The following is a 27261-nucleotide window of genomic DNA, read 5'->3' on the forward strand; positions in this document are numbered from 1 at the left end:
GTTTTTAACTAGCTCTAAAATGCTGCGTGCATACTGTAGCTGTGCATGGATTATATTGTTTAATTATCGTATCATTCCTTATTTGCGTGTACAGACAGAGGTGTGTGCGTGCGTGCGTGCGTGCGTGCGCGCGTCGCTGCAGAAAGTCTGATTTAAAACTGTTCATATGACATGTAATTTTGGGAAATTTTACATCATCGTCACAATCATGAAGAACGTACTGAGAAGAAAAGCCATTTACAAGAACTACACAAATTAGATTAATCCAAAGATTACCCTAAACCAGTGTGTCAGACGCTTCCCCGTTTTTCCTACCCGATTTCACACCAGTGAGGGGAGTGAGGGGCTAGCCCACACCGTGCCCGCCGCAGTCAGCACAGCTAGTGATCACACAGAAGTTTGATTGATTGGTTGTTTGATGAATTAACAGTTTGGAGAATTACAGTGGACTAACTGTGGACGTCACCATCACCAGTATTACAGTTGTTTACAATAGGGCTCACCATGTTCAATTCATCATTACAATTAGAGACGTACAAATATACTTTATATAGCCAAAAAAAATCATCATAGAGGAGGTAACTATATGGCCGTCGCCTTGCCGTCGCCCCTCCCTCCCCTCACTGGTGCGAAATCAGGTAGGAAAAACTTGGAAGCGTCTCTGACAGTCTCTAAACCCTAAACCAGTGTGTTGGACAGGCCAGTCTCTGGACGGGTGACGTCTGGGTCTGTGGAAGTGCTGTCGGTCTGAGGAGGCTCTTCAGCGAAGGCTTCCTCCAGAACCTTTAGGAGGACAGACCTGCTGCGGAACACGTCCTTGAAACCCTGACTGAACACGTACAGCAGCGGGTTCAGGCAGCTGTTGACAAGAGCCAGGGTGAGGGTTATGGGAATCCCGAAGATGAGCACAAGAGACAGCACAAGAGACGGTGTGACACTGAGATCCATGTGAGCATTCACAAGCATCACAACATCAATCAGCTGTATGATGTGAAAGGGGATCCAGCACAGGAAGAACGCAGCGATAACAGTTCCTATGACTTTGAAGGAGCGACCTGATTGGCTGACCAGCGAGCGGTTATTCCTGAGCCGGTAGATGATGACAGAATAGCAGGAGACGATGACGGAGAAAGGAACCACGAATCCTGCGACCACGTTAGTGATGAACAGGGTTAGGGTTAGGGGGAGGTGAGGATAGTCAACGCAGTCAACTCCAATCATAATCGTAAAGATGACGTGAGGTATGCTGAGAGCCAAGGCCAGCACCCAGACACCCAGACTGACCCAGGATGCCTTTCTGACGGTGCGGTGGTTCCGGGTCCACACTGGACACACCACACACACACATCTGTCCACACTGATGACCACCAGGGTGAAGATGCTGGCATACATGTTCATGTGGAAAACCAAAGCGTCCATTTTGCACATGAACCAGCCAAAAGGCCAGAGGCCGCCCAGAACGTTCTCTGTGATTCTCAGCGGCAGGAAGGCTGTAACCAGGAAGTCGGCCACAGCGAGGTTGAGGTACCAAACGGTGCTGACGGTTTTCTTCATCCTGAAGCCCGTCGCCCAGATGACCACACCGTTCCCCAACACGCCGAGCACAAACACCAGGCTGTAGATGACCACGGACATGATGTGGATGGATTTGTAGACTTCATCCCAGTCCCATTCATCATCCTCATCGTGATGATCAGCAGGTGTGGTCATATTAACCTCCATCGTCCTGAAACCCAAAACCATAACCTAAAAATAACAAAACAATGAATATAAGGTCATGCTTTGTTTTAACACGCCATGTATTATTATTACACTGACTGAACATATTGGGTGCCATGACCCCCATATAAGATTTGTATTGTTTAAAGGTTTCATATTAATACTTTTCTTTTTTTTAAGGGCTCTAGCACCTCCTATATTAAGCTATTAGTGTAGATTTATAGGGCGCTAGCCCCTCCTATATTCAACCATTAGTGTAGATTTATAGGGTGCTAGCCCCTCCTATATTCACCTATTAGTAGGGGAGCCTATCAATTTCCGTGATTTTGGAATGTTAATTTTTGGAGACATGCATATCTTGATTCTTGGAGTTACCAGAATGCCAAAAAAACATGTCTCCAATTTTTTATGTCAGGTTTAGCATGTTTAATTAGCATAATTAGCTAATTAATTGCCAAAAACAGGAAATGGCAATAACTTTGCTTCTAGATAACTTATAAAGGTGATCTGAGTCTAAGTCCATGTTTGTGATGTCCAGCAATTCATCTGTTACCATATTGAAGTCATACAACCTTTCCCAATTAGCATAAACTATGCAAAAACGAGGTGAAAATCAGCAAATTGCGGCATTTTTGTTACTTTTAGTGAACTTTGAAAGCTTCTCACAGTCTCTAAGTGTATGTTTACAACTTCAGGAATAATTATCATCCTATGAATAAATCATGCAACCCTTTGTCTACGTAATAATTATGTAACAATCACACCAAAAAAATAAATGTCATCTTACGGACAGTGTAAGTCTGTTTGCATGTCTAGAAAATATTCTCTTTCCATAACTAGGATATGCAACCTTTCCTTATTTCCTTTATTAGCTTAATTTGCATATATATATATATATATATATATATATATATATATATATATATATATATATATACAAATTAAGCTATATATATATATAAATATATAAATTAAGCTAATAAAGGAAATCAGTCATATAAAATAACAAACAATATGAGAAATGGTCACAGAATTATCACGTTGTTTATTCTAATATTTACAGAAATGTTGAATCAATAAACCAGTGGAGCCGAGTTTTTCATACCAGTGTTGCGGACTCTATTTCTTCCTCTTGTACTGCCAATTGTCCAGCACCATGGGCTAGAGTGGAGGACGAGGTGCATGCTCTATTAGACTATTACCTTTGTTGTTTACATTACCACACACCTCTAATCATCTGCCCTACACATGCACATCTCAGAGCAGTTAAAAAATTGAGATCGACAAGAATAATGTGATATGCACTGGGATTTCTTGCAGACACATTTGATCAGTTGGGTAATGGTGGCTGGGGCGTGGGTATCCTGTGTTGTGACTGGCAGCAGTTGAGCTCCCTCAGCGATGCGTCCCATCCATATTCAGTTGCTGGTGGCATCTGTGGGTTAGGTACATGGTCCTGATCCCATACCATTGCCTGATGATGTGAGAGGGCAATGGCTTGATTTAATGCTGCTTGTGTAGGTGGCAGCTTCTCTGCTTATAATTGTTTGAGCTCACCAAAACCCACAGGCTTTATACCGGGCTCGTACAGCTGGCAAACAAATGCTTCAATCTTTTTTGACAGTTGTCCCCTGCCTGACCACTTCATAGCCACACTGGACAGGGAGACCAAAGAACATAGTGAGATCCATGCAGTATTTGACCGACACCAGGGTGGCAAGCCCCGGGCCCCTAAGTGGTAGGGGCTCTACATTGAGTCCCCTGACACTGATGTCTTTGTTTTTACAATCCGACGGTACCATCAGCTGTGCAAGGACATCTATTTCATCACCGGTGTGGGGAACAAAAAACGTATCATCGCTGGAGCCAGTAGTGTAGGCACTTGGTAAAACGAGGACTTCAGCCTTACCAGGGTTCCATGGCGTCTGATGTCATCAATATTGGCAAGCAACTGTACATCTGACCTCAAACCCTTAGATCTCCATATATGGAGCTGACCTGTTCTGACATTCCGGACATTATGTTGATCCTTCCCCATCCATCCTTCCTCTTTGATGTCTCCCTTTTGACTGATACCTGTCCATTTAAACTCTAGACGGGTGCAGTACTTACTCCTTAGTTTAGACAGTACTTGGTTTAGACTAGTCATTGGTTAGACAAGTCATTAGTCCTACAACTACAACCTATCTCAAACCCTCACCCTAACCCTAACCTTCCATGGGGCAGCACACCTAAACCTAACCTTAACCCATGTCTAACCAATGACTAGGGTTGGGATTTGTTAGGATTTTAACGGTTCCGGATCGTTACCGGATCCCTCTTAACGGTTCCGGTTCCTAAAGGTTCCCTTAACGGTTCCTAATATTATTTTTTCACCCTTTTTTGCTGACATATATTATGCTTATATTATAACTAACCTAACCAAGTACTTAATAAATACAAATTCAATTATTGTATTTGCACTTTACAATTATGAGATGGCACTATTATTTAAACTTCACCACCACCAGCTAGCCACCACGACAATATCATTGTTGCAATTTGTACTGTATATTAAATATACAGTACACATTGCAATAATGATATTGTTGTGGTGACAAATGTTGTGTCTTCAGATTAATTTAATATGAAGGACCCCAGTTACCCTAATGGAAACAAGCCATAGTGCTTTCTTGGGTTATAAAATCCTCTTAGCAGACCTTGTATTGAACTGTAGGCTACGTCCCTGTGCTTTTTTCTGCAAACTGTTTATAAAGTAATCAATGTATGGAGGTATATATGCACCTAAAGGCTGGGCTCTCAACAGTTGCACGATTAAATTAGTGCCAAATCAAAAGCAGTTGAGTTGCTTATAAGTTGTAAAAATAAGTGCAGACAAATAGATTTTTATTTAATTCATGGCTCTATAGTTGATTGATTTTGAGATGTTTCCTCAATGTGGACGTGCAACTGGTGCAAGTTGCAACAACCTTTGCAGGAAACTATGGCATCACATTTATTGCACTTTGTGTGCTCAGCCTCAGAGTCATTTCCCTCTCTGTTAACCACAACTATGCGATGCCATAGTTTCCTGCAAAGGTTGTTGCAACTTGCACCAGTTGCACATCCACATTGAGGAAACATCTCAAAATCAATACGCCTACACGAGTCACAAGATTAATCTACTCACTCATGTCAAGTAGTAGAAGTCACCCCAGTAACTTGGCTCTGCTTGCATGCATGCACAGACACAGCGGAGCTAAATGACGACTGATGAGAACTGTTTGGGGAACCATTAATACAAAAACGATGGAACGGGCTCCGGATCCGCAATGTCGGAACCGGGTCTGAAATGGACCCCGTTCCGAATCCCAACCTTACCAATGACTAGTCTAAACTAAGTATGCACCCCCTCTAGACGGAGTTCTCAACAGGCCCGAAAATTAAGGTCCGGCCCAACCTGGGCCCTCATCAGACCCTGTACACTCAATACACTGCCACCCTTAGATCTCTATATGTGGAGCTGACCTGTTCTGACATTCCATATGTTGATCTGACCTCATCAAACCCTGTACACTCAAGACACGCTCCATATATGGCCAGTACATAATTCACTCCATATGTTGATCTAACCCCCCCATGCCAAAGCACCAGCGCTTGCCCAGCAGTCTGCCATCACCCATGCGGATATGTTGATCTGATCCCCCCCATTCCAAAGCACCAGCGCTCGCCATGCAGCCCTTATAGTGCGAGGTCGCTTCTCGCCCCCAGGCGTCTTACTGGATTTATATGAGGGATATATATATATATATGCAAATTACACTAATAAGGAGGTTGCATATCCTTATGGAAAGAGAATATTTTCTAGACATGCAAACAGACTTACACTGTCTATAAGATCATGAGTATTAATTAACGTAAAGCAAAGAAATATGGCCATTTCTGGTTTTGGTGTGATTATTACATAATTATTACATAGACAAAAGGTTGCATGATTTATTTATAAGATGATAATAATTCCTGGAGTTGTAAACATACACTTAGAGTCTGTGGGAAGCTTTCAAAGTTGACTAAAAGTAAAACATGCAGCAATTTGCTGATGTTCACCTCGTTTTTGCATAATTGATGGCAATTATGCTAATTAGGAAAGGTTGTATGACTTCACAATGGTAACAGATGAATTTCTGAACATCACAAACATGGACTTAAACTCTTAGATCACCTTTATAAGTTACCTAGAAGCAAAGTTCTTGCCATTTCCGTTTTTGACAATTTATTAGCCAATTATGCTAATTGCACATGCTAAACTCAACAGAAAAAATTGGAGACATGTTTTTTTGGCATTCTGGTAACCCCAAGAATCAAGATATACCTGTTTCCAAAAATTAACATTCCAAAATCACGGGCATCAGAATCTGATTGATAGGCTCCCCTACTTATAGTGTAGATTTATAGGGCGCTAGCCCCTCCTATATTCAGCTATTAGTGTAGATTGTCGTCCTAAAGACTATTTTATGCCATGATGATGTACGATGATCCTCACTTCACACGGGTGTGATTTTTTTAAATAGCCAACCTACAAGCACATGCACAATATTGTGAGCTTGTAGATCGCCTATTAATGGTCCATTAGGGGGTTCCAGGTGGTCCCCATGCAGCTAAATGATGGAGAGTTGGTAACCAAAAGGACCCTTAACTATTGAGTGTAAAATGAAGCCATCATAGACAGATCTACCATTACTAAATACAGCTGATGACATTTCACACACCAACATTTTGTAAGTGATTACTAAATTAGGTAATTACATCAAAACATTAGGTTTTGTATACAGCCCACGGACAATCAAAATCAACTGGAAAGATTTAATTTGTCTATAATGTCATAATTAAACTTAGTGTTGATGTGATATGGCACACTGAACATGGCACTTCATCTCAGAAAGGTCGCCGACCCCTGTTATAGATAGCAATCATTGTTGCATCAGTGGTGGAAAGTAAATGAGTACTTTTACTTAAGTACTGTAATTTTGAGATATTTGTACTTTAGTATTTCCAATACTTTTACTTCTACTCCACTAAATCTCAGAGCCAAAATGTGTACTTTTACTCCACTACAATTATTTGAAAACTTTAGTTACTAGTTAGTTTGGAGATTTTAATTTTGATTAGAAAACATACATTAACCACTTCAACCCTATCATTTCGGCCATTTGAAAATAGCCGATCTACAACGTGACGCATTGTGAGCTTGTAGAACTGCTATTTTCAATAGATTTTGTACACATTTTGAACTTGTGAAATGGCACATTCTGCACAATGAGTACTTTTACTTTTAGTACTTTAAGTACATTTTGATGCCGATAATTTAATACTTTTACTCAAGTACATTTTCAATTCCGAACTTTTACTTGTAACGTAGTAGCTGTTCTAAATTCCAGTATTGGTACTTTTACTTAAGTAAAACAATTGAGTACTTTTTACACCACACTTGCATGTCTATACAATAAATAAAGTAAAAATAAAGAGCTACCTGTTTCAGAGTGTTGAAGAGACGTCAGTCAGAGAAGTGAGAAGGTGAACAGTGAGAGGCTCAGAGCGACTTATCGCACCATATATAGATGTCAGTGGGGGAGAGACATTTTTTTTTTCCCTTTTACAATCAGGAAATGCATCACTTGTTCACATCATGAATAAACCACAAACTCAGTACTAGAGGCACTGCCCCACCCCCTTACGATTAGGGTTGGGATTTGTTAGGATTTTAAGGGTTCCGGATCCTTACCGGATCCCTCTTAACGGTTCCGGTTCCTAACGGTTCCCTTAACGGTTCCTAATATTATTTTTTCCCCTTTTTTTTATACATATATTATGCTTATATTATAACTAACCTAACCAAGTACTTAATAAACACAAATTCATCTTCAGATTAATTTAATATGAAGTTACCCTAATGGAAACAATCCATAGTGCTTTCTTGGGTTATAAAATCCTCTTAGCAGACCTTGTATTGAACTGTAGGCTACGTTCCTGTGCTCTTTTCTGCAAACTGTTTATAAAGTAATCAATGTATGGAGGTATATATGCACCTAAAGGCGGGGCTCTCAACAGTTGCGCGATTAATTTAGAGCCAAATCAAAAGAGGTTGAGTTGCTTATAAGTTGTAAAAAATAAGTGCAGACAAATTGATTTTTATTTAATTCATGGCTCTATAGTTAACGTGATTCAGACAGAAAGACGTCGAGTCATTGGCGCCATTAACAACAGTTGTACAATAAGCCTAATAAAAAGCTCTGTAGAAGTTAGTAGTTTTTATTTTCTAACGTTACTAGCCTGGGGAAAGTGAACCAGCCTTGCATCATCCTCGTCCCCCGCCGGCTGTGGTGGAACTGCGGGGAGTGGGCGCACGGCTCTCAAACACGATGTGTCTAGATTAATCTCGTGACTCGTGTAGGCGTATTGATTTTGAGATGTTTCCTCAATGTGGACGTGCAACTGGTGCAAGTTGCAACAACCTTTGCAGGAAACTATGGCATCGCATTTTATTGCACTTTGCGTGCTCAGCCTCAGAGTCATTTCCCTCTCTGTTAACCACACTCGCTCCGCGGCGGTGACCGCTCGCTGAATGCACAGAACAGTGGTATCCGCCCCACTCACTCACTCATCGCAAAGTGCAATAAATGCGATGCCATAGTTTCCTGTGGAGTTACACGTCCACATTGAGGAAACATCTCAAAATCAATACGCCTACACGAGTCACAAGATTAATCTACTCACTCATGTAGGTGGGGTGACGTCACCCCAGTAACTTGGCTCTGCATGCATGCATGCACAGACACAGCGGAGCTAAATGACGACTGATGAGAACCGTTTGGGGAACCGTTAATAAAAAAACGATGGAACCGGCTCCGGATCCGCAATGTCGGAACCGGGTCTGAAATGGACCCGGTTCCGAATCCCAACCCTACTTACGATCATATCTGTCCTCAACCGTTTAATGCACTCGCACAATGTACAGTTAATACGAAACTCCATGACACTATGTTATTGCGCAACATTTCACCGTAACTGCTGTGATTTGATTGATTGAATACTTTATTGTCAGAAATGTAATCAGTACAGGGTACGGTCAAGCAGAAAATGTAATCAGTGCAGGGTACAGTCACACGTCCAATGGGATCACCGAAAAAAGTCCTCGCGGTCTTGTTTCCATTCAGGTCCTGCATGGGTATTCAATTCATATTCATGACATGAAAAATAACAACTAAAATCTAATCATCATAAAAGGTAAAAATACCAAAAATATGTACAGGTTGGGGAACAAAGAGGGGGTTATAAGGAGGGGGGGGGGGGGGTAGTCACTAGACTAATGGGGGGGGGGGGGGGTAATCATTTCCTCTCCCTTTGGCATGCTGAAAGGTGGATTGTCATGCCTGTTTTAAGTCCCGCTTCCTCTTGTATTGTGGCTGTGGGAGTCTCTCACTTTTTTTAGGTAGTTTGTCAGGTATGGTAAGGTAAGGTACAGAGGGCATAGAGGGCAAAGCTGCATTTACAATTTTAAATGTCAATTTCAATTGCTTAATAATTAATTCTGTTTTCTACCGGCGGAGCCACCCTAGACTATCAAAATGGGTTGCAAAAAGATGGGTCATGGGCCCCAGACCGAGGAGTAGTCGAATTAGCTTCTTTTGGGAGGTTTGTTGGTCTTTAGTGTCATAGGGATGTTTGAGAACCAAGAGGTGCAAGCATTATGTCACAGGGCTGAATTAGCCCTACTGAGAGCACTTTTGTTGACAAATGGACATTCTGCGAAGCACATTCACACTTTCCATGCACGCACGCACGCACGCTCTCTCTCTCGCGCTCTCTCTCGCGCTCTCTCTCTCTCTCTCTCTCTCTCTCTCTCTCTCTCTCTCTCTCTCTCTCTCTCTCTCTCTCTCTCTCTCTCTCTCTCTCTCTCTCTCTCTCTCTCTCTCTCTCTCTCTCTCTCTCTCTCTCTCTCTCTCTCTCTCTCTCTCTCTCTCTCTCTCTCTCTCTCTCTCTCTCTCTCTCTCTCTCTCTGACACACACAGTGCGTGTGTGCTTCATGTGACATTCAGACCTCGTACTAAAAGCCTGGTGTGGTTTTACTGGGTAAGATCAGAGGAAGTGAGTGAACTACAGCTTTAAGAGACACAGGATGGGTGGGGGGGTATGGGGGTCAGTATCGCGTTACCAGACAACTATTCACAATCTCCGAATGCTATATAGAGTCTGGACCTATTATTTTTTATTTTATTGGCTTAATAAAAGCTGTGAATGTCACTTATGGAATTGTTTAGTTGTACTTGAAATGTACTGTAATTCTGCAAACTGTTAATACATACTTCAATCAATCAATCAAAATTAGTTGGAGATACAATAATAATAGAGTAACTGTTATTTGTGACACATGCACGCACTACAGTGTGGGGGTGGGGGGAGGGACACAACAGACCAACAGCACGTGCACCAAGGCCCACCCCACTCGATCATGATTGGAGGAAGGCCCTCTCATCCTGATTGGATGAAAGCTTTGCCACCCAAAGCCCAAACCGAAACTAGGGTTTTTTTTACTCCAGGGGCTCACTGGGGACAGGGAGGAACTCCTTATATGGTCAGCACACTTTATAGTAGGGAGGATTATCCAAAAAATAAGTGATATTTGAATTAAGTGAAATCACTGAATATACCATTAAATGTACATCCATTGTTTTAGTTCATTTCATGAAAATAAATTAGTATACTACAAACTGTTAGTATTTGTCAAATATATATATAAGTTTCGGTACGTTTCCATCATATTTGAGAATGGAGTAATCTAATCATACAGATCAGTTTGAAGATGATTCCAACTCAATATCTTTAGTCTCTTAACGCCGCTTCGCACACGTTTCCGCGGTCTCCTACTGCAACTTTATGCATCTTTGAAACATCTCATCAACACTCAAGCGACCACACAGGTCTCCGTGAACAGACAGTGGTAAACTGCTGCGTCCTAAATTCATTTCGCTCCTATGCCACAAAAAATAGTACAGAGGGTGAAAGTGAACACAACCCTCTCATCAGCATTAACTACCAATGTTGGTGCTCCCCAGGGGTGTGTGATCTCAGCTGTACTTTTCACCCTTTATGACAGCTGTCGTATTGAGGAATGCCTGTCTGAATGTCGCACTGACACACCAGACCAATACATTCTAAAATACTCGGATGATACAGTTTTGATTTCTCTCCTAGATAGTTCCAGTGATCCTGGACTGCACCAACACAGAGTAAATAAGGTGGTTGAATGGAGTGATAACAACGCTCTCATCATTAACACAAAAAAGACAGAAGAGATTGTTTTTGGTACACCACCAGAGATACACAGATCCCCCATTACTATTCATGGTGAACCGATCAACCAGGTATGTTCGTACAAATACATAGGAGTAGTAATAGACCGTATATTGTCATGGAACGATCCGATTGATTCAGTGTGTAAGAAAAGAAAACAAAGCAAAGAATCTACTTCCTTTGCCGTCTAAGATCCTTCGGTGCTAGTAGACGGATTCTTCTTTTGTTTTTCACTTCTGTTATTATGAGTGTTCTTCAGTACTGTAGTACCACCTGGTATGGATGTTTGTCTGCAGCCCTAAAGTCACAACTGCTGCAACAACTGAACATTTGTTCAAAGATTGTTGGACAACAACTTCAGAAACTTATACATCCACGTATGATAACAGCATCCTAAGGTTAGCAGAAACTTTATACATCCACGTATGATAACAGCATCCTAAGGTTAGCAAGGAATATCTCTAATACTAAGCAAGCATGTGTTGTATGGAGAATATAGGTTGCTATACCTTCAGGAAGAAGATATGGTGTACCACCAGCCTACAATAAGGTCAGACTAAAGAGGTCCTTTGTCCACCAGTCGACATTGAGGCTTAATCAGGAGTTGTAGTTGTAGGAGTTGTAGATAAAGAAAGTTATGGGCATGGCTGTTGTAACTGACTCACGTCAAAAGAGGGCGCTGTTTTCCCTTTGTGTTGCAAATGGGTTCAATGTTACCCAGATTGTGTTACATGTGATGTGTGCCCATGCAGCTAAACCCCCCAAAATAATCCTATTTGAAATGGGGACCCCCCCACCCTGACATGCACCCCCCCACCCTGACATGCACTTGGAATTGGACTGTAGGAAGGTATTATATTTAGTTTGACTCAGTTCCACAGATACATATTTAGAAAATAGACGATTGATATCGGCTCATCGGCTATTTTCAGAAATATAAATATTATTTGACAATTTGGCCAATGTTTGACCAGTTTTACAGTATATTTTGTTGATTCATTTTGATGCTGTATAATAGTTTTATTATTATTATTATTAGGTATTTTAAGGTCTTAAAATACCTTAAATTGTCATCTGGGGAGAAGGCTCACATTACCCTAGCTTTGTAGTACATCTGATACTTTCAAAAGATGTTTGTGTACATTTGAAAACTTGAAATGAGACTTTCTGCATAATGAGTAATTTTATACTTTTGCTACTTTAAGTACATTTAGATACCGATAACTTTTGTACTTTTACTCAAGTACATTTTTATTTATGTACTTTTACTTGTAACAGAGTATTTCTATATATATATATATTTCTAAGTAAAACAATTGAGTACTTTTTCCACACTGCATGGTCTAAGGCATGGGTTCCCAAAGTGGGGTCTGGGGACCCCCAGGGGTCCTTGAGGGGGTTACAGGTGGTCCCCAGCTAAATAAATGATGAGTTGTTAAACCAAATGGAAGATCTACAAGGATCATTAACTCTTGAGGGCGTAAAATGAAACCAAATGGACCCGTATGCGTTCATTTGGTTTCATTTTACGCTCTCAAGAGTTACATTAGCCTATTGTTAAACTTAGGCCTATTTAATTTACAAGAAGTGTACACAATTAGAGAATGTAGAAGAATTGTGCTTCTTCTATCAACATTTTCCAACAGTATATGGAGTTATCCAACGACAACAACATTAACATTAAAACTTTAGTTTTGGGCCTGAGAGGCTAAATGTCATCAAATGGTGGTCCGTGGCTCAAATGGGTCTGAGAGTCTAAATGTCATCAAATGGTGGTCCGTGGCTCAAATGGGTCTGAGAGTCTAAATGTCATCAAATGGTGGTCCGTGGCTCAAATGGGTCTGAGAGGCTAAATGTCATCAAATGGTGGTCCGTGGCTCAAATGGGTCTGAGAGGCTAAATGTCATCAAATGGCGGTCCGTGGCTCAAATGGGTCTGAGAGGCTAAATGTCATCAAATGGTGGTCCGTGGCTCAAATGGGTCTGAGAGGCTAAATGTCATCAAATGGTGGTCCGTGGCTCAGATGGGTATGAGATGCTAAATGTCATCAAATGGTGGTCTGTGGCTGAGATGGGTTTGAGAGGCTAAATGTCATCAAATGGTGGTCCGTGGCTCAAATGGGTCTGAGAGGCTAAATGTCATCAAATGGTGGTCCGTGGCTCAAATGGGTCTGAGAAGCTAAATGTCATCAAATGGTGGTCCGTGGCTCAGATGGGTCTGAGAGGCTAAATGTCATCAAATGGTGGTCCGTGACTCAGATGGGTCTGAGAGGCTAAATGTCATCAAATGGTGGTCCGTGGCTCAAATGGGTCTGAGAGGCTAAATGTCATCAAATGGTGGTCCGTGGCTCAAATGGGTCTGAGAGTCTAAATGTCATCAAATGGTGGTCCGTGGCTCAAATGGGTCTGAGAGGCTAAATGTCATCAAATGGTGGTCCGTGGCTCAAATGAGTCTGAGATGCTAAATGTCATCAAATGGTGGTCCGTGGCTCAGATGGGTCTGAGATGCTAAATGTCATCAAATGGTGGTCCGTGGCTCAGATGGGTCTGAGATGCTAAATGTCATCAAATGGTGGTCCGTGGCTCAAATGGGTCTGAGAGGCTAAATGTCATCAAATGTTGGTCCGTGGCTCAGATGGGTCTGAGAGGCTAAATGTCATCAAATGGTGGTCCGTGGCTCAAATGGGTCTGAGAGGCTAAATGTCATCAAATGGTGGTCCGTGGCTCACATGAGTCTGAGAGGCTAAATGTCATCAAATGGTGGTTCCGTGGCTCAAATGGCGAATAAATAATGGATCTTGAAATGAAAAGGGTTGAAAACCCCTGGTCTAAGGGGTCTTGAGAGACAGACGAGCACATAGACAGGCAAGCAGAGAGACAGGCGAGCAGAGAGACAGGCGAGCAGAGAGACGGGCACTATGAGCTCACCAGAGGAGTCTTTATTCTACATTCATCCAGTGATATGACATCTTTACACAACAAACATGTTTAAAAGGAGAACAACACACACATGTTTACTACGTGCCGCTCAGAAGCAGGGAGGGCCTGATTCACCCCAAAAGATGTTTGAATGAGCAACACACACATAGAAAATCATCTCGAGAGGTTGGCAAAATCGGAGAGGCGGGGGCTGCAGGCGGACAACCTGATGCGAACCCTGTATACAAGCAGGTAAAACATCTAGGGCTCCATTTTCGTCACCGTTAATCCCTAAACTTCGTTGCCTTTTTTTTTACTATTTTGAAAAACATTTTTGAATAGTTGAACTAGCCAATCTACATTGACACATTGTGAGCTTGTAGACTGGCCATTTTAACTATTCAAAAATGTTTTGCAAAATAGTAAAAAAGGGCAAAGAAGTTTAGGGATAAGGGGTTTAGCGGTGACGAAAATGGAGCCCCTAGTCTTTTCCCTTCGACACCGAATCTCTTCGCCAAAATACAACAGATCTGCAGGCGTTGTGAGCTTGCAGATCGTCTATTTATTCGATTCATTTTCCCCATAGAATAGAGGGTAGAACTGGTGGTGATTATTAATAAGGAGCTATAAAATAATGTTTTCATGCACAGGACGCACTCATAAAAATCGCATATTTGTTTTTTGTTAAATAATGTCACAATCCAACCGGATTCTTGGACAGACGGAGAGCTACTGTATCGTAACATGTCAACTCTGTGCAGTTATGCTTTGCCCGCGCGGTGGTGTCGCGCGCCGAAAATAAGCAATCTGCGAGCTCACAACATCGGCGGGCTTACATTAGGCTACTGGAGCCCTACTGGACAAGCTACACAAGCTCTTGTTATTAATACTTTTACTTGGTTCAATATTTAGTATAAAGAACACCACAGACACACTTAAACACTTTCAACCTGGCATGTTAAACACATTTTCAGAAACTTTAGAAAACTGCAAAACATTACGTTGAGCTGAGCTTGTAGATCGGCTATTTTCGCCACTTTCGCGCACCACTGTCATACATACATACGCGCCCATGAATAAAATGGAGCATTAATTTACGAAAAAGAAAAAAAAAACCTCAAAAGATACGACTTCCATCTACGAAGATGGAAGGCGTCTTGCCCGCATAACGATGATTATGTTCTCTCAGTGCTAACTAATAGTTTAAAATAAATAGCTTAGTTCACATCATACATTGTATATAACAGAAATACTATTGTTGTGGATTTACATAGGAATAGACAGCGTGAACCATATGACCCAGACAGACCTGACCACTTCAGTGAGGCCTTAAAGAAAGAAAGAAATAAACTATTTTAGGTGACATCATTTTAAGTCTGTTTAGTTTTTCCCCCTGTGTAAAGGCAACCTCACAAACACACATTTCTTAAGGGAGCATTCCCGCCGAAAGACAAAATATCTATATGTCTAGTCGCTTGAATCTCATACTTTTTGGTCGCTGGGCGTTGCGATGGGACAAAAGTGTTCAACTAATCGCCTCTAAATCACTGTACACATATTATGGTAACACTAAGCGCCTTAAAATTTGAAATAGTTTTAATCTAGCAGTTGTAAATGTCAACGTCTTGTCTCAGTTAGGATTTTGTAGCGGAGATACTGAAGCGACGAATAGGCTTCGTTCGCACTGCTCGCTCGATGCAAATGTCACGCCAACTAGTGTCCTTGTGTCGACTTGTTTGACGTTGTACTGTATGCCGAACAATTATTTAATCTTTTGGTGGGAACGCACCCGTTTGAAGCAGCAACGGAAGTGAAAAAATAATAATAACACTTGATGATTTAAATATGGATACAAACTAGTTTGAGATGGCGCTGGAGGAGAGAGAGAGAGAGAGGGAGAGAGAGAGAGGCAGAGGGAGAGAGAGATTGATTGATTGTTAGGACTAAAGTGCAGGGAGTGTGTTAGTTTAGATGTGTGTTAGAAGGATGAGGGCCCGTGGCCCAGGTGGATTGTGGGTAGTGTAGTTTATCCATTCATCCGCCACGAGACCACATGATGCAACATTCATCTGAAAAGGCAGAGGGAGGTTATAAACGAGAGAGAGAGAGAGAGAGAGAGGCAGGCATCGTAGTTATTAAACAACGTCGGCAGGCAATGCTTGATTTAAATGATTGGTTGTTACTGTAAATCGCTCTGGATTAACCATGCTAAAAAGTGGATATTTTTGTCTTGTTTCAATTCTATACACTTTGGTGTATGGAGCCCTGTGGCTGCGGGATACTGGCAACTTAAGTGGTAACGCAGGCTAGGTTCTGTGTGTGTGTGTGTGTGTTGTGTGTTGTTGTGTGTGTGTGTGTGTGTGTGTGTGTGAGATTGTGTGTGCGTGTGCAAGAGGAGGTGCACTGGTTCTCAAGGTTGGGTACAGGGACCACCAGACCCCTGGGGTGATGCACATCAAACTTTTAAAGATCAATCTATCGATTGTGATGAGTCTCGGATCAACGGAACTAACTTGGTATACGTTTAAATGATTTTTCCCAGTGAAAAATCACTTTTCATGGTTTTAAGGAAAACAAATGTTTCTTAACGAGATGTATTAACAATAAAAATCTCAACGTTTTGCCAATTATTCGGGGGGGGGGGGGGGGGGGCAAAGGGCCCCGGGCCCACGGGTTGAGAAGCAGTGATTTTCTCTCTAGAGTTCCTCGCTCTCGTACAAAGGCGCGGTGGCGTGCTCCTGGGGGGCGGGGCTCTCGTACAAAGGCGTGGTGGTGTGCTCTTGGGGGGCGGGGCTCTCGTACAGGGGGTCGGTGGTGTCCTGCTCGGGGGTGGGGCTCTCGTACAGGGGTGCGTTGGCGTGCTCCTGGGGGGCGGGGCTCTCGTACAGGGGCGTGTTGGCGTGCTCCTGGTGGGCGGGGCTCTCGTACAGGGGGTCGGTGGTGTCCTGCTCGGGGGTGGGGCTCTCGTACAGGGGGTCGGTGGTGTTCTGGTGGGGGGCGGGGCTCTCGTACGGTGGGGCGGCGGCCGTGCGATGGGGGGTGGGGCTCTCGTACAGCGGGGCTGCGGCGGTGCGCTGGGGGGCGGGGCTCTCGTACAGCGGGGGGGCGGCCGTGCGCTGGAGGGCGGGGCTCTGGTACAGAGGGGCGGCGGCAATGCGCTGGGGGGCGGGGCTCTCCACAGTCAGCGTCGGCAGGTGGCTCAGAGACAGCAGTTTCAACGTCTTGGAGGCAGGGGGCGCCGTCTTCATGGGAGCCGTGCTACGGGCTGCAGCGACGACGAACACACACCCAGAATGAGGAGAGAATAGAATGGAATAGGAATACTGTGTTACTTACTGACAAACATTCAAAAGCATTTCCTTTAAAAAAACGTGCCTCGAGAAAGCCTGTTTCCATCGTGGTCCATAAGAAGACATTAATTACGGGGCGGCATGTGGCTCAGGGGTAGAGTAGCCTCGGAAACCCAGACGTTTTTATTTCCAGGGAGGAAAAGAAAGTCTGCGGCCGAGTCCACTTCAATTGACCTATAGCTAATCCCCTCCCCAAACTGCTATGGTCCAATCACAGCTAAGCATAACATGGGTTAGAGTAGACAAACCTCTCCACCAATAGTTTTCCTATAATGTTTTAAAAAAGATCTCACACACATATTTTTCCAGTGCATATACGGATTTGGAAGAGATTTTGAAGGTCCGTTTCCAAAAATGAACCAGTATTTAATGTGTAAAATCCATGATATTAACATTGGAATGAATGAGCCCGGCTGGAAAGTGTCCAAGTGGGAGTGTCTAAGTGGGAGAGGGCAGGGCTTAGCTAAAGGTGAATTCGGCATACAGTATTGCAAACGTCGCTCACTCTCTGCTGATTTCTGATCGTCTGCACCTTTGTTAAATTGACGCTGCACACACGCGTACACACACTCTAATTAATTCGTCTCATGTCCTAGTTTCTCCCGGCGGGTCCTGCCGTGAGTTTCCTATGCCATAGAAAGCATAGGTGAGTTCCAGTCTAGGGGTAGAGTGGCCGGTACAGCAGCCGGATGGGAACCGTGAGGTTCCCGGTTCGACCCGGGGCTCATCCAGTGTTAGTGTCGGGGTGTCCTTGAGCAAGACTCTGAACCCCTTTTGCCCAGGAGAGACTTTTTGTATGTTTTGTATGTGTTTCTGTATTTGGTTTTGGAAGTTCCAAATATACCCTGAGCTTACTGTACCTGTCTATAGTTTGATATCTATGTTTTAGACCTGAACTAAATAATTGATCTCTGTAGAAATCTGAATTTTCCCCCAATGAGTGCATTTCTGGAACATTTAACAAGACTAGAAGTAAATGTATAGCCTCTACAGTTAGGCATACTAAACTGTGGTGCATCCTAGCAACATTTTATAAGCATTGCGTTATACTTTAAAAATAGCAGATCTACCTGCTATGTGGCGCAAATCTTTGAATATATATTCTTTCACAGCGAACGTTTTTAACTCAAATCTTTGCTTCTGGGGCGTCCCTGGAACAACATATTTTCACATGGGGGTCGCTGGTCAATTGCATATTTTTTGGGGGTTCCTTCCTTGACATGAAAATGTTTGAGAACGACTGACGTAGAAACATGGGTTGTTCAGAAAACTGTCAGAATTTAGAAGGCAATTTGTAGAATCGCCCTCGGGTGTAAATGGGTTAAAAGAGCAGTTCAGCACTAATCTTGCAGCTCTATTTTGTGCTAGCTGGAGAGTTATTTTTAATATATCTCTTTTAGCAGCAGACAATCAGAGATATGACAATGAGTATAGGCCTATTGCAGTATTATGTATTGCAGCTATACGCAGCAGATGGCAAGCTGTGCGAACGAAAGTAGAGAAACCTAATAGCCAGCCCATAATAGCCATGCTGTCGGCGGTGTCTGCAGCCCCCTACTTTAGCATAGCAGGGTTTCTCAACGTGACACAAGCACCGTGACACAAGAAAAAGTGTTTGCCGATTAATCTCCCATCACTAGACTATACTATAGAGTATCGACGTCCTGACATCTTTATTCTATTGGAAATACATTGGGTCATCCAATATTGGCATATCAATATCGTACAAGAACTGTGTTCCAAAGTTCTGTCAGTATTTGACTCTGTGTCGTGTATGATATTGAGTTACATTTGATAACGTCTGTGTTTGGAGTAAATTGATTTATGTTCTTACTCTTTGGATATATTCATAATCTTTTTTGGTACATTTTAAAATTGCCAGGCTCCTTTGTTTATTCAAGGGACACAGTGAAAATAGCAGATCTGCATGCATGCTCACAAGTAACGCATGCAGATCGACAATTTTAACTTAAATTTGAAAAAAAAAAATGAAATAAGTTGAATAAGTGCTTAATTCATAATATATTTGTGTAAGTTGGAGTCCCAAGAGTCCCTTCCTAGAAATGTAGTCGGGTGTAATGGAAGCCATAGCTTCAGAGTCTATTGGGTTTCTTCATTTGTTTGATGAGGCAAACTCGGCTATACGGCTAAGGGCTCACATAGCAGGGGTGCTCCCCATCTGTTGTTTGACTTTGGACTGCTATGGCAACTACCGTGCTAGCAGGCTCCTATGCACGCACAAACCGCACACACACGCACACGCACGCAAACATGTTTGGATTACCAGGGGGCTGAGGACATCAACATTTAAGGGCGGCATGGATGTAAATACAGTATAGCCAAACAATTGCCCCAAAAATATCCAATATACCCTGACCCTGTTTGACCAGAATGGAACCTTAGTATGATTGGTAACACCTGTGAACGAAGTAAGGAAGAGACCTAATTGGTGGGTTGCTGTGCATGTAGAGCCTATTGCAAGCCTAACTCCCCAAATATTTTTTAACCACAAAAGCAACAATTTATCTTGTGAGGTCCAGGATATAATGCTCTTCACATTAAACAATGTCTATTCCTCTTCTACTTCTACTGTCACACCACTGGGGAATTGTGGGGATGTTTGGGCCTCATAAGGACATAGAATAGTAATACAATACTTACTTCCTACGTCCAGTCTGGCGTTGCACGTGGACATGCCTGCTTCGTTGATGGCAGACAGGGTGTACCAACCGGCGTCTGCCTTCGTCACCCTCTCTATCAGCAAACACTGTCTGCCTGAGCCGTCCTGATACAGACTAGACAGACAGACAGACAGACAGACAGACATTGATTTAAGTATTTATTAACAGTTTGCAGAATTACAGTACATTTCAAGCACAACTCTTACTCAATACAAAAACATTTAACTGTGAGTGGACGACACCATAAAGCTTTACACTTGTTTACAAGAGGGTCCACCGTTTTCAATTCATCATAACATTTAGAGGCGTACAAATATACACTTCTAAAGAACAGGAAATCCTCATAAAGCAGGTAAAAAGGGAAAAGAAAACATACAGGGTGGGTGGGGGATTCAGATTTTACGGGGCCAGTTTCGAATTGCAGCCGTCCGTAGGTGCCCTTTGAGAGCAGTTTTGAAGAAGTCAAGGGATTCACATGTTTTAATGACAGTTGCTATTGCGTTCCACATTTTCGTGGCATAGGAGCGCAATTAATTTAGTCCCTTTTTTGTGCGGAAGAGAGCAGAGAGCAGAGAGATAAACAGATACAGACTTTGGAAAGGTTTGTCCCCAATAAGGTTGTGCAACATGCTGGAGGAGGAAAAAAAAGCCTTTTTGTTTCAAAAAAATGTTTAAGGTTTAAGGTATTAATAACACTGTGGGGGTTTTGTACAATCTCTAGATTGTCCAAGTTGCAATGTGACCGAGATTGCTGTGTTTATAATGAATTCCCCTTAATTGTAGGCTATACATTTCTGGGTTTTTGATTGTTTTCACAACACTTGCTTTGGCTATTATGTAAACTTTATCCCCCCCCCCCCCCCCCTTTTTTGCCAAAAAAGTAAATTTTCATCTACAGTAATAGGCTCTATGCACAGTGCACATCATACACACGCCATGTTGGAAATAACGTCGTACTTCCGGGCCTCTTCCAACTTCCTACACAGGTGTTACTGATGAAAAGGCTCTGTTCCATTTAGACTAGTGTACAGTACGTGGTTCTCAAAGTTTTTTAATTTCAAGGACCCCCATAACTCGGAGAGTGTACAAATGGAACCAAATGAACCCTGCAAGGGTCCATTTGGTTCCATTTGTACACTCTGCGTTACACACCCATACAGGGCCACTTGGAACCCACTCAAGGACACTTTGAGACCCACTGGTGTCACTGGTGTGTAGCAGAGTGTTTCCAGTGAGCCAACACGCACAATAGCAGCACCCTGACTCTGTTTGACCAGAATGGAACAGAGCCTTCATTAGTATCATCGGTAACACCTGTGAAGGAAGTCGGAAGTGACTAAGGGCTCCATTTTCGTCACCGCTAAACCCCTTATCCCTAAACTTCTTTGCCTTTAGTTTATTTACTATTTTGAAAAACATTTTTGAATAGTTCAACTAGCCAATCTACATTGACACGTTGTGAGCTTGTAGACTGGCCATTTTAACTATTCAAAAATGTTTTGCAAAGTAAAAAAAAGGCAAAGAAGTTTAGGGATAAGGGGTTTAGCGGTGAAGAAAATGGAGCCCTAAATGCTCAGTACCAGAACGGTAGCCATGATGGTCTCCGGTCGGCCCACCCACCTCATTCTTTTGGGGTCGATGCGCAACATGTCCTTGTCCTTCTTCCAGAAGAGCTGAGGGGGGGGTGAGGCGTCCACTTTACACTCTAGCCTGACCATGTCGCCCTCTAGAGCGCGGGAGTTCAGCATCTTCTGCGTAAAGGTGGGCGGGCGGAGGACCTCCTGGGCTACAGCACGGACAGACAGACAGGCAGGCAGACAGACAGGCCGACAGGCAGACAGACAAGGAGGCAGGTTTATTTTGTAAAGCAGTGGTTCTCAAACTGACCCCTACATTAAACAAATTTACATTTATTTGGCCATTTGGCGAACTTTTTCATGTCAAGGAGCCCCAGATTGACACTAATTAGCCTGAGGACCCCCATTAGAAAACATAATTATACCAGGGACCCCCCATAAGAGAGGATTTTACAAATTGAACCATTTGTACACTCTCAGAGTTACAGACCCATAATGGTCCATTTGGTTCCATTTGTACACTCTCAGAGTTACGGACCCATAAGGGTCCATTTGGTTCCAAACTATCATTTAGCTGGGGACCCGGGGTGTATACTTAGTTTAGACTAGTCATTGGTTAGACATGGGTTAAGGTTAGGTTTAGGTGTGCTGCCCCGTGGGAGGTTAGGTTTAGGTTTCTGGTTTAAGGACTTCAGTACCGAACAAAGAATGTTTGCTTTCGCCATCTTTGTTGAAGAAGAGTCTGGGCAATTAAGTTTTAGTCTTACTAGAAGTACTAAAAGTTTCTCAATCTTATTTTTGAGATAGGTTGTAGTTGTAGGACTAATGACTGGTCTAACCAATGACTAGTCTAAACCAAAAACTGTCTAAACTATGTACTGCACCCGGGGACCCCCTGGAACTCCCTCAAGGACCCCTCTATATCTATAAGTCTCACCCAACACGTCCAGCCTCATGGTGAAGCGGCTCTCTCCGGCGCGGTTGCGCGCCACACACTCGTAGACGCCGGCGTGGTGCACCGTGACGATCTCGATGATGAAGGACAGCATGCCCTTCTCGCACACCAGCATCTTGTGGTAGTCGTCGGGGCGGATGGCCTTGCCGTCCAGGTACCAGCACACGTCCGGGGCGGGCAGGCCTCCCACCTGCATGCATGCGGGGGAGGGAAAAAATGGACTCAAATGTGCTCCTGAGCTCGATTCTACAAATGTCTTCTAAATCCTGACAGTTTTCTGAAAAAAATCCATGTTTTCTATGTCAGTCGTTCTCATACATTTTCATGTCAAGGAAACCCCGAAATTATATGTAATTGGCCGCTGACCCCCATCTCAAAATATGTTGTTCCAGGGATCCCCCCAGAAGCAAAGATTTGAGTTAAAAACGTTTGCTCTGAAAGAATATACATTCAAAGATTTGCACCACGTTTTCGCGATTAAAAAAGAATAGCAGACCTACAAGCTCGGAGCGCGGCATTCGGTGCCGCGCTCCGAGCTGGTAGGCCTGTTATTTTTCAACAGCTAAAGTGTGTCGTAATGCTTCTCTTGAGCCCCATTTTCTCCTTTTTTTTAAATATATTTTTTACGATAATACAATATAACTTGTACAACTGCCGGTGGTTGTCTTTTGTCTCCCTGTTCTTCTATTGAGACATTTAGATCTAAACACAGGATCATTCTGACATGAATTTTGACCTGAAAGGTCAAGATTAAATTTGTACCCCAGAGCAAGCAGACAGAGGGGTGCGTGCGTGCGTGCGTGCGTGCGTGCGTGCGCGCTGACCTTGAAGTCGATCCTGCAGAAGCGCCCCTCCTCCACGGTGAGGTCGGGGGGGATCTGCATGAAGCGAGGGGCGTAGCATTTCTCCTGGATAGCCGGGCCCTCATTGCCCCGGTCGTCTGACCCCGAGTGATGCTTCCCCCTGACAGACAGACAGACAGACAGACAGACAGACAGGCAGACAGAGAGAGACAGGCAGACAGAGAGAGACAGTTATAGGCAGGCAGACAGACTATGTGTGCGTGTGCGTGCATGCGTGTGTCCAGGGTTTTACACTAAGGTCTCTGTACTTGTCGGGCAAGTACAGGTCATGTTCTACTGTACTTGCCCGGAAAGTAAATTGATTGTCTATTATAAAATATAGGTATATAGGTTTACTTTCTGGGGCTGTGCGATAAGAAAATGTCATACCTGATGTTCACACTTCACACTTGTTTTTGAGTGGCGCAACCACTCCAAGGAACAGCAATGTCCGTGTTCAAGTTTGTGTGTGACTATGTGACCAGTACCAATGAGTACCAAAAGTGGCGCTGTTGTGCCAGAAACAGAGACAGAGAGATAGACGATATATACAGGCCTGCACACAACTGTATGTAGAGAATTGCACCACTCGGTTCACACGGGTGTGATTTTTTTTATATATTTTTGAGTGGTGTAACCACTCCTATAGACAGCTATGTGTGTGGCTGTGTCCATGGCTGTGTCCCTGGGTCTGTCACTGTGTCCCTGGCTGTGTCCCTGGGTCTGTCCCTCTGTCTCTGGCTGTGTCCGAGCACGAAAATAGCGTTATAGCGTTTGTTCACCACCAAGTGTCATTGCACAACCTAACACACACACAGACACACACAGGCCCGGGAGGAGGGCTTGTACAGTACAGTACAGTACAGTACAGTACGCTGTAGTGTGATTATACTGTAGGTCATTAAACACGGAGCCCGCCAGAAGCGTAGAAAGTGTAGATTAACTTTAGTCTGGCAGCCCGCCAACAGTGTAGCCTACGTTTTCTAGGCTTTATATTCTTTTAATCCAATGGATGTCTTTTCTGGTGAAAACAAGGTTTTTCAACAGCCGTCAGCAGGCGCTGTGATACTCACGGTCGGGGTTTTTTTTGCACCGAGCGAGAGAACAACAACCGGTCAAGACACCACACACAGCATTACGTCATCGTAACATCCGGTCACGGATATTTGGCTCTTCAAAACAAGGGTTGAAAGCGGAAAAACCTTGGCAATGCGTGATAAATACATTAATTAATCCTGGCGGGCAGTGGGATTTATAGATTTAAAAAAAAAACATGATTTCTGCCCGACAACGATGTGTCCAGTATATTTACCATAGACCTCCTGTGTGCCGTCCCTCCGGTGCCTCTGGCTGTAACACAGACAAAACAAACAGCAAATTATGAATTAGCCTAGCATTGGCTTCTCAAACCTCTGCATGCCATGTGTTGGGCCGTGGACGGAACGATTCTGCCCATTGACCTTTCGTAGACCGCGGCCATCTTGCCGCCAGAGTTTGGAAACGCTCGCTTTCAGCTAAGCAACGTCCTGCTGCCTCCTGCGTTATGTGCAAATTGCAAAAATATGCAAACAGGTGGTTACGCAGGAGGGTTGAGTGATATCCAACGAGCACTTCCAAACTCCAACTCCACACAGACACAAATAATCACCTGCAAGGACAGAAAGTATAGCTCATAAGATTTTTGCCAGCAAATTTTGATTTAAGTTTTAGTCATAGGGCTCAATTTTCGTCACCGCTAAACCCCTTATCCCTAAACTTCTTTGCCTTTTTTTTTTAAACTATTTTGAAAAACATTTTTGAATAGTTCAACTAGCCAATCTACATTGACACGTTGTGAGCTTGTAACTGGCCATTTTAACTATTCAAAAAATGTTGCAAAATAGTAAAACAAGGCAAAGAAGTTTAGGGATCAGGGCTTTAGCGGTGACGAAAATGGAGCCCATAGTCTCTTCAATAGTTTTCATTTAGTTTCAGTCACATTTTAGTCACCTGGAATGTTTTAGTGTTAGTCTAGTTTTAGTCGACTAAATATAAGACTTTAGTCGACTACAGGTGATTTAGTCGACTAAAATGTATTTTGGCGGGCCTTGATGCCGTCGTAATGACTGATTTTATCCTTCCCCCCCTCTGCCACTCAGGTGGAAGAGCGCATCACTGCATGCCTGGCTGACATCTCACAGTGGATGTCCTCCAACCACCTCAAGCTGAACCCAGACAAGACTGAGCTTCTCTTCTTCCCAGCTAAATCCTGCCCTATGCGGGAGCTAACTATTTCCGTAGACAACGCCCTGGTAACGTCTGTCCCAACAGCCAGGAACCTTGGTGTTGTCCTGGACAGTCAGCTCTCGTTTAAAACTCACATCACAGCTGTCACTCGATCCTGTAGGTTCACACTCTATAACATACGACGAATTAGACCGTTCCTCACCCAGGAATCAGCCCAGCTCCTAATCCAGACAACAGTCTTGTCAAAACTTGACTATTGTAATTCGCTCCTTACTGGCCTACCGGCATGTGCACTTAAGCCTCTCCAACTGATCCAAAACGCCGCAGCTCGTCTGGTCTTCAACCAGCCAAAATTCTCACATGTCTCCCCCCTGCTCCGCTCCCTGCACTGGCTCCCAGTCGCTGCCCGCACAGAATACAAAACTCTGATGCTGGCATTCAAAGCAACCAAAGGTATGGCTCCCCCATATCTTGCAAGCATGATTGAACCCTACAAACCCTCCCGCGCACTCAGATCAGCCAACGCAGGAAAGCTGGAAGTACCCTCACTAAAAACGCCGGGACAACGCTCCACACGTCCCAAACTCTTCTCCCTTCTGGCCCCAAAACTGTGGAATGCACTCCCCGTTGCAATCAGAACTGCAGCATCACTCCCAATCTTCCGCCGTAGTCTGAAGACCCACCTTTTCAGACTCCATCATGGCCCATAGCACTTATCCTACCCCCTTAGATAGCACTTTTTAGACTTAGATAGCATTTGAAACAGACTTATAGCATGTCATGTAGACAGCACAATAATTGCATTGTATGTAGTCATAGCACATCATAGTACATATGTATAGCATAGTATAGTATATATGTATATTTAATATGTATAGTGTCATTATATAGATATGTTCTAGTTACGTTCTTAGCTTACGCATGTTTCTTGATAAATGCATTTTATATATGTGATGTATTCCCATACTTTTGTTCTTGCCTAATGTAAGTCGCTCTGGATTAAGAGCGTCTGCTAAATGCCTAAATTGTAAATTGTAAATTGATTTTACACTTGCTGATCTGCTATTTTCAGCATGCAACCAAGTGTGAAATGACATACTGGATCTCGACGAAATTGTCAGTATATTTAGTCTTAGTTTTAGTCATCATACAGTAGCTTAGTTTTTATTTAGTTTCCATTTAGTTTTCGTCAGTGAAAAAAGATAGTCGACGAACATTTTTTTCTCATAGTTTTAGTCGACAAAATCAACACTGCTAGTTATAAGTTGGCAAGTCTTGCTAAGTTCATTAATTTTTGCAGTGTGGACAGTGGATGTTTATGAAACAAACACAGATAATGAAGAGGATAATTCAAGCTTTTCATACAGCTGCAATGTTGGTGAGTTTGATGTTGTTTTAATACAATCAGACTTTTCTGTCTGTCAATGGGAAATTGCAGCTATAGTTACCACCCTGCCATTAACGTAATGGCAAGATGGCTGCAGTGTGCATACGGTGTCTCCCTGTTCTACTATTGACACATTTTGATTGTAAACACAGGATCATTCTGACATGAATTTTGTGTGTGTGTGCTTGTGGAACATGGTTTTAGTTGACGAAATGAACACACAAACGCACGTGTGTGTGTGTTAATTTTGTCAACAAAAACCATGTTCGTCAACGA

At 43.2% G+C, this 27261-nt stretch overlaps 2 protein-coding genes across 2 annotated transcripts in view; both read right to left on the bottom strand.

The window, feature by feature from the left end:
- Positions 1 to 678: 678 nt before the first annotated feature.
- Positions 679 to 1722, bottom strand: LOC306920566 (fMet-Leu-Phe receptor-like; the record flags this gene model as incomplete). Its single annotated transcript, XM_079497379.1, has 1 exon — positions 679 to 1722. One exon carries the CDS (start codon positions 1720 to 1722, stop codon positions 679 to 681), a length of 1044 nt encoding a protein of 347 aa, XP_079353505.1.
- A 12677-nt stretch (positions 1723 to 14399) lies between these two features.
- myot (myotilin) overlaps positions 14400 to 27261 on the bottom strand; it is a 70148-nt gene continuing 57286 nt past the window's right edge. The window contains exons 17-23 of the mRNA XM_079497389.1: positions 24685 to 24722; positions 23355 to 23493; positions 22513 to 22720; positions 21619 to 21784; positions 19979 to 20112; positions 16481 to 17232; positions 14400 to 16442 (exon numbers count right to left, since the gene is read on the bottom strand). Coding sequence (XP_079353515.1) covers positions 16664 to 17232; positions 19979 to 20112; positions 21619 to 21784; positions 22513 to 22720; positions 23355 to 23493; positions 24685 to 24722 — 1254 coding nt within the window. The 3' untranslated portion in view covers positions 14400 to 16442; positions 16481 to 16663. The remainder of the gene's footprint in view (positions 16443 to 16480; positions 17233 to 19978; positions 20113 to 21618; positions 21785 to 22512; positions 22721 to 23354; positions 23494 to 24684; positions 24723 to 27261) is intronic.

Source organism: Electrona antarctica (genome assembly GCF_951216825.1).
Source record: "Electrona antarctica genome assembly, chromosome: 1".
Lineage (NCBI taxonomy): Eukaryota > Metazoa > Chordata > Actinopteri > Myctophiformes > Myctophidae > Electrona > Electrona antarctica.